The following is a 12576-nucleotide window of genomic DNA, read 5'->3' as shown; positions in this document are numbered from 1 at the left end:
GTTCATGGCCTTGCGTGAACAAAAACCTGAGAAAAAAGAACACGTTCAAGGGTGAAGATTTTAAAGTCTGAGGTGGAAAAACGGTCGTGACTTATCTTATTTGTTTATGGATGTCAAATATGTAATGTCAAATAAGTAATTTTTCATAAATAACAAAAACATTGACATTTAGTTTTTCTTTATTATTTAATTCAAATCTTAACTTCTCATTGTTTTAAGATAAGAACGGTGATGATTCTGCTGTGCCTGTTATATTGAGCACGATAAAGGAAGCCTTTTTTTGACAGCAACTGTTTGAGCTTCATTATCTAACAAAGTGGCATCACATTGTGTTTACATTGACAGCGCATTAAAGCAGGCATCCTCAAAGCCTTTAACAACCCCACGGAGAAGACAGCTGATGAGGAGACCAAACGACAAGTGAAGGGTGCTCCATCTATGCTTCCACCTGCTTTTCATATCATTCAGAACAATATTGCCATCTAGTGTCAGCTTGCATTCATTCTAAACACAATGCCTCTATTTATATGAAAATATAATTTTAAAAAGGATCTATCATTTGTGTTCTGAGTTGTTTAAATGTGTTTTATATATTCATATAACATATAAATATATGATATATATCAATAAAAAAAAAAAGATGAGAAATTGTTTTTTTTTTTCTTCTTTTTCTTCTTTTTTTTCATCGGATCTGGGCTGAGGAGTTCTTTTTACAATTCCTGTAGTACCAACTCAATTCTGTACCTGCTCGAAGTATTTAAATAATTAACCCTACTAAGCTGTTGGGCTTATTTATGTTTTTAAATTACATAAGACTTTCTGACTTCCTGCACTTGCTATACTTCATAGCCTTTTTATAATAAATCCAAAAGCAAGAAGTGAGAAAAGCTAGGCAGTTGAAATGCTAATGAGTGATCCTCTGCTGCCATCTACTAGATATAATGGTAATTTCATGTTCATTTTCATCTTAAAGTGTTAGTTCAACGAAAAATTAAAATTATGTCATTAATGACTCACCCTCATGTCGTTCCAAACCAGTTAGAATTTTCATTAGAATTTGTTAAAGCATCGAAAATACATTTTGGTCCAAAATTAACAAAAATGAAGACTTTATTCAGCATTGTCTTCTCTTCCAGGTCTGCTGCTGACGTGTTTTCTGGCGTGCCCAATATCAAATATAACACGTCAGCAGTGTCGTACGTCAACAGTCACAGCAGTCGCGCTCAAAACAGACCCGGAAGGGAAGACAATGCTGAATAAAGTCGTCATTTTTGTTATTTTTGGACCAAAATGTATTTTCGATGCTTCAACAAATTCTAACTGACCCTCTGATGTCACATGGACTACTTTGATGATGTTTTTCTTACCTTTCTGGACATGGACAGTAGACCGTACACACAGCTTCAATGGAGGGACAGAAAGCTCTCAGACTAAATCTAAAATATCTTAAACTGTGTTCTGAAGATGAACAGAGGTCTCATGGGTCTGGAACGACATGAGGGTGAGTTATTAATGACATAATTAGAATTTTTCGGTGAACTAACCCTTTAAAGTCTTTGTTTTTCATCAAGAGACAATTTTTTTCCTGTCATCTTCAAGAATGAAAGTGAATATTTAAAGTCAATTTTGTCAGAGTTATTAATAAAAGCTTTAAATTACTATAATTGTTTAAAAAATGTAGGGTTTTATTTTTACTTTACAGGTCCTTTTCAAAAAATGAGCATATTGTGATAAAAGTTCATTATTTTCCATAATGTAATGATAAAAATTTAACTTTCATATATTTTAGATTCATTGCACACCAACTGAAATATTTCAGGTCTTTTATTGTTTTAATACTGATGATTTTGGCATACAGCTCATGAAAAAAAACAGCTCACCCAAAATTCCTATCTCCAAAAATTCGCATATTTCATCCGACCAATAAAAGAAAAGTGTTTTTAATACAAAAAAAGGTAAACTTTCAAATAATTATGTTCAGTTATGTACTCAATACTTGGTCGGGAATCCTTTTGCAGAAATGACTGCTTCAGTGCGGCGTGGCATGGAGGCAATCAGCCTGTGGCACTGCTGAGGTGTTATGGAGGCCCAGGATGCTTCGATAGCGGCCTTAAGCTCATCCAGAGTGTTGGGTCTTGCATCTCTCAACTTTCTCTTCACAATATCCCACAGATTCTCTATGGGGTTCAGGTCAGGAGAGTTGGCAGGCCAATTGAGCACAGTAATACCATGGTCAGTAAACCATTTACCAGTGGTTTTGGCACTGTGAGCAGGTGCCAGGTCGTGCTGAAAAACGAAATCTTCATCTCCATAAAGCTTTTCAGCAGATGGAAGCATGAAGTGCTCCAAAATCTCCTGATAGCTAGCTGCATTGACCCTGCCCTTGATAAAACACAGTGGACCAACACCAGCAGCTGACATGGCACCCCAGACCATCACTGACTGTGGGTACTTGACACTGGACTTCAGGCATTTTGGCATTTCCTTCTCCCCAGTCTTCCTCCAGACTCTGGCACCTTGATATCCGAATGACATGCAAAATTTGCTTTCATCCGAAAAAAGTACTTTGGACCACTGAGCAACAGTCCAGTGCTGCTTCTCTTGTAGCCCAAAGTGGCTTGACCTGGGAAATGCGGCACCTGTAGCACCTGGAATTGGTCCTTCTCCACAATCTTCCTCAGGGTCCGGTCACCTCTTCTCGTTGTGCAGCGTTTTTTGCCACACTTTTTCCTTCCCACAGACTTCCCACTGAGGTGCCTTGATACAGCACTCTGGGAACAGCCTATTTGTTCAGAAATTTTGAGTAATGAACCAGGCTGGGAGTTTTTAAAAGCCTCAGGAATCTTTTGCAGGTGTTTAGAGTTAATTAGTTGATTCAGATGATTAGGTTAATAGCTCGTTTAGAGAACCTTTTCATGATATGCTAATTTTTTGAGATGGGAATTTTGGGTTTTCATGAGCTGTATGCCAAAATCATCAGTATTAAAACAATAAAAGACCTGAAATATTCAGTTGGAGTGCAATGAATCTAAAATATATGAAAGTTAAATTTTTATCATTACATTATGGAAAATAATGAACTTTTATCACAATATGCAAATTTTTTGAGAAGGACCTGTATTTTGTGGTGTATAATATATATATATATATATATATATATATATATATATATATATATATATATATATATATATATATATATATATATATATATATATATAATTTTTTGCTTGTTTTCATGTTCTTACAGCTTATGGGAAGGAAGGAGTGAAAATGAATTTTGTCGATCGGATCTTTGTTGGAGAGCTGACCAGTACGATAATGTGTGAAGAGTGTGAACATGTAAGAATTTCTCATATGTAATATACAATGTCCACATACAAAGACTATATAATTTTTTTAAACTTTTTTTTTTCATTATTATATTTTTATAAATTAAAATTATGAATTTTAAATGTTACAATATTTTAAATTTATTCATTTAATTCATAATATATTTCTTTAAATTTACTGTATCATAAACTGTGATATATTACATAAAATGTAATGTGTAGAATATATATTATGTAATATAAAATTGGTTTTAAAGTTTATGAATATTTGTATTTATTTTAATAATAGAGTGACTGCTAATTGTAATGTGTAACATGCTTATATGCGTCACTCCTAGATTTCCACAGTGAAAGAAGCTTTCATTGATATTTCCCTTCCCATCATAGAGGAAAGGGTGAGACCAGCCTTAATTTATTGTTCCACAATTGTAAAACATCTGTTGCTTTTTTTATTTTGCATTTAATATTCTGTCCATGTGCTGAGTTGTCTTGTTTCGAGTGATGTCTTTTGAGGGTTTGTCTGTTTTTTTGTCCAGATCTCTAAGCCCACAAACCCTGCTAGACTAGGGAAAAGTGGGCGGGAGCAAGATGGTCTGGCCTCCCATGATGACTCATCCGCTGCCCTCTCACACGCCAATCGAAACAGCCGAAGGTTAAGTGGACAGGTAGATGGAGCCGTTATTATAAAAGCATTCTTAGTTCTTATACACTAGTTTTCAAACGTGTGTAGTCTGTACGATTTTTTTAAATGTTTTTGAAAGACGTATCTTATGCTCACCAAGGATCCATTTATTCCATTTATCCAAAAATACAGAGTACAAACAACAATATATTTTTGAATATTTTTACAATTTAAAATAACTGTTTTCCATTGGAATGTTTTAAAATGGGGAAATCAGGTTTTTCAGCTGCCATTACTCAAGTCTCCCGTGTTACATGATCATTCAGAACTCATTATAATATGCTGATTTGGTGTTAAAGTGCCCTTTTGTGCCATTTTGATTATTGCCTTTCATGCAGTGTGTAATGGTGCTGTATGTGAATGTAAGTTATTGTCTCCCAAAAGAAAGAATCGACTCTGAGCAGCCTAAACGATTCATCAGTACACATCAACACTGGGTAACACATTTGCATAATGCCCGGTGTCATGAGAAATTGAGTCCCTCCTCGGGTCTGCTTAGGACCAAGGTGGTAAAGTTAACTGTTTTAAATGCCTGATCGATGCCTGAAGATGAGTAGGCAAAAAACAAACAAACAATAAAACCGAGAAAAGTTTGATATCAAAACCTATAGGCTATAGCTTCTGTTGTATACTAGCGTATGAATCATGTCATTTAAAAGACATTAATGGTAATTATAACAAAGTTCAAAGAACATAAATCAAAGCTTGATTTTGCAGGAATTGTAATCAGGCACTAAAAATAATACCCATTACACGTTGAGCCAGTGCGATCACTCCGGGGTCCTAAGCGGACCTGCTTAGTTTGTTTCCCCCCTTAGTGCGGATCTTTTGGGCAGGTGTGAATACAGCACTCCGGAGTGGCCAAACAACAGCACCGAGACCCAGCTGAAGAGGTGCTCTCGGTCCGGTTCCAAATGAACTCTGATATTAGTAGTAGTAGCCCTCTATTGTATGCATATTAACATTGCAATCGGTCCAGACCAGAGCAAGTGAACTAGCAGACTTTCCTGGTGTGTGAATCATTAGAGAATTATTGAAAACTGATGTGATATTAAATGCATATATTTAATGCAGAGAAAACAAGTGTTTTTTGACTTTGCATGCAAAGTAAACCTATTGGGGTACGGGTAGACTCCCAAAACAATATTAGGAACCTTAAAAATGGCATAATGGGGTACTTTTAAAAAACATTTATTATTATCAATGTTGAAAACGGTTGTGCTGCTCAATATTTTTGTGGTAATCATGATAAAAAATTTTACAACATTTATGATTTTACTGTATCTTTTGATCAATTTAATGCATCCTTGTAGAATAAAAGTATGCAACTTAAAAAAAAATCTTACTGACCTCTTCCTTGTTTTTGTTTTGTTTCCTTGTTATTGTTGATGCACTCAGAAGCTGCAGGGTCACCCTTCGTCCACTTCTCATGATGAAAGAGGTGCAGATTTGGTTTCTAGCAGACATGAGGAGGAGCTCTGTGTGGCTGGGCGTGGCCTGGCCAGTTACCAGGCGGATACGATGGGCAGCCAATCAGACTGCAGCGAGAAGGATTCCAACCTGCAGGACAGCAGTAACGATGCAGACAGCGAGGCCTCAGAGAGCGAATGGTCTCCTCGGATCCCATCTGTGTCCAGTCATAGTAGCACATCAGATAAAGTCTCAACCACCACAACTTCAGCCTCAACAGCACACAATCCCAGTCTAAAACCTAACCTGAACCCGAGTCCCACTCCCTTAGCTTCCATTAGACCTCAGCAGGGCGGCGTTGTAGGGCAGCTTGTCAGCGCTGTGTCCAAGCTGGGCCTGGTGCACACTTCCACAGACACTCTATGTCTCAGTCACAGCCCAGAGGAACCGTCCGAATTCCGGGAGAGAGACCGTCAGCACCATCAAGGAGCCTTCCAAGCTCTCTGTCACAGTTACACCCCCAGCTCGAAAGAGTGTTCTGTACAGTCCTGTCTGCATCAGTTCACATCCATTGAGCTGCTGATGGGCAACAACAAACTACTTTGTGAAAACTGCACTGAAAGGAGGCAGAGAACGATGAAGAGGAGTGGTATGTATGCGCGTACATATTCTACAGATCTTTATTCTAGAATCTATAAAAAAAAATTCATTACAATCTGGCACTATATATATATATATATTTATATATACAGTACAGACCAAAAATTTGGAAACATTACTATTTTTTATGTTTTTGAAAGACGTTTCTTCTGCTCATCAAGCCTGCATTTATTTGATCAAAAATACAGAAAAAAATGTAATATTGTGATATATTATTACAATTTAAAATAATTGTTTTTAAATTTATTATACTTTAAATTATCATTTATTTCTGTGATGCAAAGCTGAATTTTTAGGATCATTATCACATGATCCTTTAGAAATCATTCTAATATGATGATTCAATATCAAAGTTGGAAACAGTTCTGCTGCTTAATATTTTTTCAGAACATGTGATACTTTTTTATGATACTTTGATGAATAAAAGGTAAAAAAAAAAAAAAAAAAAAGAAGCTATGTTTTTAAAATATAAATATTTAGTAATAACAATATACACTACTGGTCAGTAATTTGGGGTCAGTAATATTTTTTTTCTTTCTTTTTTTTTTAAATAAAATCAATACTTTTATTCAGCAAGGATGTTTTAAATTGATAAAAAGTGATAGTAAAGAAAATATATTATTAGAATATATATTATTAGAATTTTTTTTTTTTAATAAATGCAGTTCTTTTTAACCTTTTATTCATCAAATATATTAGACAGCAGAACTGTTTCCAACACTCATAATAAATCAGAATATTAGAATGATTTCTAAATGATCATGTGATAGACTGGATGTTACATGTGACACTGAAGACTGGAGTAATGATGCTGAAAATTCAGCTTTGCATCACAGGAATACTTTTTTTTAAGTATATTCAAATAGAAAACTATTATTTTAAGTTGTAATAATATTTCACAATATTACAGTTTTTTTCTGTATTTTTGATCAAATAAATGCAGGCTTGATGAGCAGAAGAAACTTCTTTCAAAAACATAAAAAATAGTAATGTTTCCAAACTTTTGGTCTGTACTGTATATGTATATATATATATATATATATATATATACATATATATATATATATATATTAGGGGTGTAACGGTACGCAAAAATCACGGTTCGGTACGTACCTTGGTTTTAAGTCACGGTTCGGTTCATTTTCGGTACAGTAAGGGAAAGAAATGCAAACATTAAACTGCAGGTTGTTTATCACTATAAACTTTTTTTTAACAATTTGTTTTGTTTTTAAATACTTTTTAATAAAATATCAAATAAAAAAAGAATAGGAATTAAAATACTGCTGCAAAGTTCTCCACTAAATAAAATACTCTCAGTCTCAAACCAATATCATATAATAAAATATAATGAAAAATAAAAATAAATAACTATGATTACAGTGCAGCATTACCAATCCCAGCTTGTAGGCCTGCTCATATTTAAAAAATATATATAACTTTTCCACTTTTTTCAAGTGTAAAGTGCAGCATCAACAGTTTCAGTTTTAAGACCTGCTCAGATTTCGTTTTTGCGTTGCGTTGGAGGTCTGTTTAAATGCCGACGGGAGCTGCGTTTGAATTACAATCGTTTTTTTCCTAGTTGTAGTGATGTTCACACTCGCGTGATGCCTTTTGAAAACCTTAGGCCGGTGACACACTGGCATATTGCACCTGTTAAACATAGTCTATGTTGCCGTCAATACTGTTGACGGTGTCCTTTATCAGTAGGCTTTATATTTATCCTCAACATGAAGTATAGATATTGTTGTCGTGAAGACAAGATCCTGGTCTGTCGGCGGTCTCCCTCTATGTCACCTACAAAAGGAGCAGCAGCGCGCCAGCGCCGCGTCAGGCACGATTCTGGTGTGTAAAGACACAGAATACGCAAGCCAGCCGCCACGCTCTTGACACGCAGCAGAAACGCCACGCTCATGCCACGCAGCCAGTGTGTCACCGGCCGTAGAATCAGCTGCAGGGCGGGATTTGCGCTGAACGCGGAGACTTCCGCCACTTAATATGTTCGTTTGGAAACACGAAAATGTATATGTTCCGCACACAAAATATTGCATTCGGTCATTCGGTACACACGTGCACCGTACCGAAAGCCCTGTGCCGAAACAGTCCGGTACGAATACACGTACCGTTACACCCCTAATATATATATATACCCCTAATATTATATATATAATTTTTATTTTTTATTATGGCCTATAAGCATATGTTGATCAGCATATGTTGCATCGTATTTATCTATGTTTCAGATAAGAAGGCTGAGAAGGTGTACACCAGTGCCCGTAAACAGATGCTTATCTCGGCACTTCCTCCAGTGGTCACTCTTCACCTTAAAAGATTTCACCAGGTCTGAATCCTCAGTATACGGCAATAGGGTGGGGGGGGTGGGGGGGGATCATATAATCAAGTTATAGTCTTGTAGTGTGATGGCACAGTGATTGACCTTTCTTTACCTTTGCAGGCCGGGATGAATCTGAGGAAAGTTAATCGACATGTGGATTTTCCTCTTGTGCTAGACCTGGCACCTTTCTGTTCTGCTGCTTGTAAGGTAGTGATTGGAGTTATAAATATCAGTAAAGACCAATGATTTATGAATCCGTGTACAGTCTTGATTCAGTATTTATATGTGTGGCAGAACCTCGGTTCAGGAGAACGTGTGCTTTACAGCTTGTATGGTATTGTGGAACACAGTGGATCAATGCGAGCTGGGCACTATGCAGCCTATGTGAAGGTCCGCACCTTCCTGCGTAAACCTGAGCTGCGCCGGAACCAGTCAGGTACAAAACCGCCAAGACAGAATACAGTTCTCATGTGTTCTCATCAATGCGTTTCTTTGCAGCTGGTTCTGAAAGGCCTGAAAAATCTGTGGGTAAACAAAGGGTTGTTTGCATAATGGCATTGGACCGCAACCTTGAAGACGCGGCTTGTTTAGTAAAAGCCAAGCGGGATTTGTTTGTTGTTGATCTATAGATGCATTCTTCTCCACTCTCTTCTCAACGAGAGAGCCAACCTTTCAGCAGTGTTTGGAACGGAGTAAAAAACCCACAGAAAGCTGTGAGAAACCATTGCAAAGATTGGTAGTTAACTGTATCAGTGCACAAATTGAAGCTGAATTTGTTGATTATAATGAAGGCCACAAAAGCTCTAGTCAGATCAGTAGGGATGTGTAAAAAGCTCCTGTAGTATGAGGAGGATTGATTCTCACATTAACATATTGATCTTAAGTCATTTTTATTTATCATGAAAAGCTTTGAAATGGAGAAAAAAAAGCAGATCACTCTACAGGAGATCTTTAATAAAGGCAAAGCTAAAGGTGGCATTTTATTAGAATAGCTTTATGATTGTGATGATTAAGTTTGTTGTAATTAAGAGTTGTTTTAGGATTGATTGTGTTCTGTAATTTTTAATCATTGATAAATATGGTAATTGGATGTCTTGAAGTTAAGAACTAAATTATTGATTTCAAATATAATGTTGAAATGCTATAAATACTCAAAATCTAACAATCAAACAAAAATTGAGTTATGGAAAACAGTGCCTGATGATAATTTTGCATTAAAATATGATTTGCAGGCGATTGCAGTGTTCAGGATTGTCTGTTTCTATTAGATTATTTGCATTTCTTTATCAATACACACCTATATCTATGATTTACTAGAAGTTGTGGTTGCATTTTATTTATATCTTAAAAATTTTAGAAAAAATGAAATATTAGAATTATTTTAAATACACAATACTTTGATTGATACACATTTAATTTCAGCGTGTACAAACAAGTTTATTATTAGGTGTGATTAAAAAAGACAATCAGTTATTTTTTGTTAAATACACAGACATAAATTTGAATCAGCACAACTCTATATATTTTTGCATATGGTATTGCCTTTTTATTTTCGTGTACAAAAGCCCTTGTTATTGTTTTTAAATAAATTTACGCTTAGTTGTGTTTGATGATGACAACTGATGACTAGTAGCACAATATGGATTTTTTTGTGGACGTTCCTCTAAATACCAACATCTTTGTTTTTTTAGGTTCCAGAGAGGCCAGTTCAGCCCCTCAAGGTCAGTGGGTGTATGTTAGCGACACCAGTGTACAGACTGTACCGGAGTCCAGAGTGCTGAACTCTCAAGCTTATTTACTTTTCTATGAAGAACTGCTATGACGAGCATGGGAATGTAAGATGATCCAAATGAATGCAACCGGCAATATCAGCTCAGACAACAATGAGCGCTTACTGCATGACTATATTACTGTATTTTAATGTATGAAGGATTCCATATACTAAAGGCTTGGTCTTATGGCTCATTCATTACTCAAGGTGACCTGAATTAAAATTGGGAGCCATTATAATTGATGTAAAATAGTTTTCTGAATTGAAGTTATTAAGGTTTTACAGCTAATATTTGAGCTTAACATTTATTTTTGGGATGTTCATTTTGCAGGAGAAATTGCCAAAGAGAAATGTAGGATGAACTTTGCCAAAAGAGACTATAAGGGAAACTCAGCACAATATGCATCTGTTGCTTTCAGAGCCATTTAAAGCTGTTACATCCAGTGCCTACAGTTTATGAGTTCTGAGATGGTTTTGCATGCCTTTAGTAAAGTATTCAATTCATACAGGAGTATAAAGAGAACAGTATGTGTATATACTGGTTAGAAATACATAATTCTATGTAAAATATATACTATTTATTCTGTTCACCTGGCAGATACTGTAACACCATAGATTTGTGTGGTGTATAAGGCTTCAGGGTTCCTCAAGCTGCTCTTTTGCTTGAATTTTGTGAACAAATTCAGTATAAATCATTTAAAAGGATTCTTTAAATACATTTAGATGAAGTAAATCTTTGAGTGTTTTTTATATATATACTTTATTTGTTTGACAGATTTTCTATTTAAGTAAACATCAAATACAGAACATAACAAAAACAACAATAAAACACACCAGAGTTAAAAAAGCAGATACCAACAACAGTTACTTGATGTCTTGCAAGAAATCAAGAGCCACATTGGGAGGGCTTCTCTGAGCCAACATTTAGTAACAGCTTTCTTACATGCAACCAAGAGGTAATTATCACTTTTGCTCAAACCCCTCCGGAGTAACCCCTAAAAAAAAATATATTAGAAAATGACACATTTAAGTTAAAACCTGCTACCCTGGACATTAATTGTCCCGCCCTAACCCAGAAAGGCTGAAACCTTTGAACAGGTTTGAAATGTTTTGGGGTCCCTGGCTCTTTCTCTTTCTGGAGATGTTGTGGGCCATTAGTATCCCCTGTCGCCACAAATCCCAGGGTGCCATTTTCACTCTCCTTGGCTGAAGATTCGGCGTGACGGGTGCAAAGGCGTGCTGTTTTAGACCATGCTGCTGACTGGTGAAGAAGAAGTGGGTGTGGAATCAGAAAAGAAAATGTCTGAAACAATTGCGTCCTCCTCTCTTCATCCCATGACATTCGAATCAAGCTGTTAGATGGTTATCAGTTACAATCGAGAGCGAAAAACAAGAGTGTGCAATCTTTGCAAAGCATGTCTATTTTTATAGCAGGGCTGTCTTTCAGTGACGTGCAAGTGATTTAATGTGAGTTAATGATAGGATGTGTTTCCCTCAGTCTGAACTGACAGAGAAACCTGGTCTGAGGGACTGGTGGAGCTGCTTTTGCTTTCTAAAGAACCCGTTGAATGTAAAGGGAGAAATTCAGAGGTTTTTTCCTTTTCTTCATGCCTTCAGGGCAGACATAAGTTGTTAAAGATGATGCTTGTTATCTTTTTTGACCAAGCTGTGTTTGTGGATTACTCTACAGCATGTAACCTGTTCTGTCAGTCTTTCAAATGTGATTCTGTCTTCACTGACATAGACATCACTAAAAGTGTATGATATGAATCGGTATGAGGATATCAAAGCTCTACTCAAGTAATGGCCATCTCATTTCTTGGTTTTGAACCAGCCCTACTGTATGCATTTATCAGCTATTATGTGTTGAAGATGCCAGAGAAGATATCTGAAATGTTTGGTGTACCCAACTCTGTTTCTCCTCAAAATTCCTTAATTCCACAAAAGCTTCAATAGCAGTGTGGTATTAAATTGCTCAATGAAATATCAACACAGTGTATTTAAGAATCATTTAAGAATAATAAAAAAGTAACCGGAGAACCTAAAAGGAAAGACTATTACATTAAATGTTTTATAACAATATATGTCTTGTATGTTCATTGCCATGGGAGCTGGTTCAGAATTCAAACCCTCAAGCATCCTTCAGGACAAATGTTGGCAAAATCATTTTTCTCTCTTTTTTTTTTAAATCGTTTGCTTAATCTGAGCAGTGCAAGGCTTGGCTACTTTTACTAAGTTTGCCATCTGAACTCTCTCACACACACAAATTAACTTGATTCAACAAAGTTGTACTCCATAAATTGTACTTTGTGGACAAAAGTGGGCACCCATAAGAAATAAATGGGAAATACTATAATTCAGAGGATTTTTTTTTTTATTTGTCCAATAA

General features: G+C 35.9%; 1 protein-coding gene across 1 annotated transcript in view; it reads left to right on the top strand.

The window, feature by feature from the left end:
• Window positions 1-10362, top strand: part of LOC132103195 (ubiquitin carboxyl-terminal hydrolase 45-like) — a 37074-nt gene extending 26712 nt beyond the window's left edge. The window contains exons 10-18 of the mRNA XM_059508091.1: window positions 346-427; window positions 3251-3342; window positions 3671-3727; window positions 3869-3997; window positions 5413-6073; window positions 8325-8422; window positions 8537-8623; window positions 8711-8852; window positions 10108-10362. Of these exons, the coding sequence (XP_059364074.1) occupies window positions 346-427; window positions 3251-3342; window positions 3671-3727; window positions 3869-3997; window positions 5413-6073; window positions 8325-8422; window positions 8537-8623; window positions 8711-8852; window positions 10108-10238 (1479 nt within the window). The 3' untranslated portion in view covers window positions 10239-10362. The remainder of the gene's footprint in view (window positions 1-345; window positions 428-3250; window positions 3343-3670; window positions 3728-3868; window positions 3998-5412; window positions 6074-8324; window positions 8423-8536; window positions 8624-8710; window positions 8853-10107) is intronic.
• Window positions 10363-12576: the final 2214 nt, after the last annotated feature.

This window comes from Carassius carassius, chromosome 24, assembly GCF_963082965.1.
Source record: "Carassius carassius chromosome 24, fCarCar2.1, whole genome shotgun sequence".
NCBI lineage: Eukaryota > Metazoa > Chordata > Actinopteri > Cypriniformes > Cyprinidae > Carassius > Carassius carassius.
Note: the sequence above shows the minus strand (reverse complement) of the source record. Positions and strands in the feature narration are given on the sequence as shown.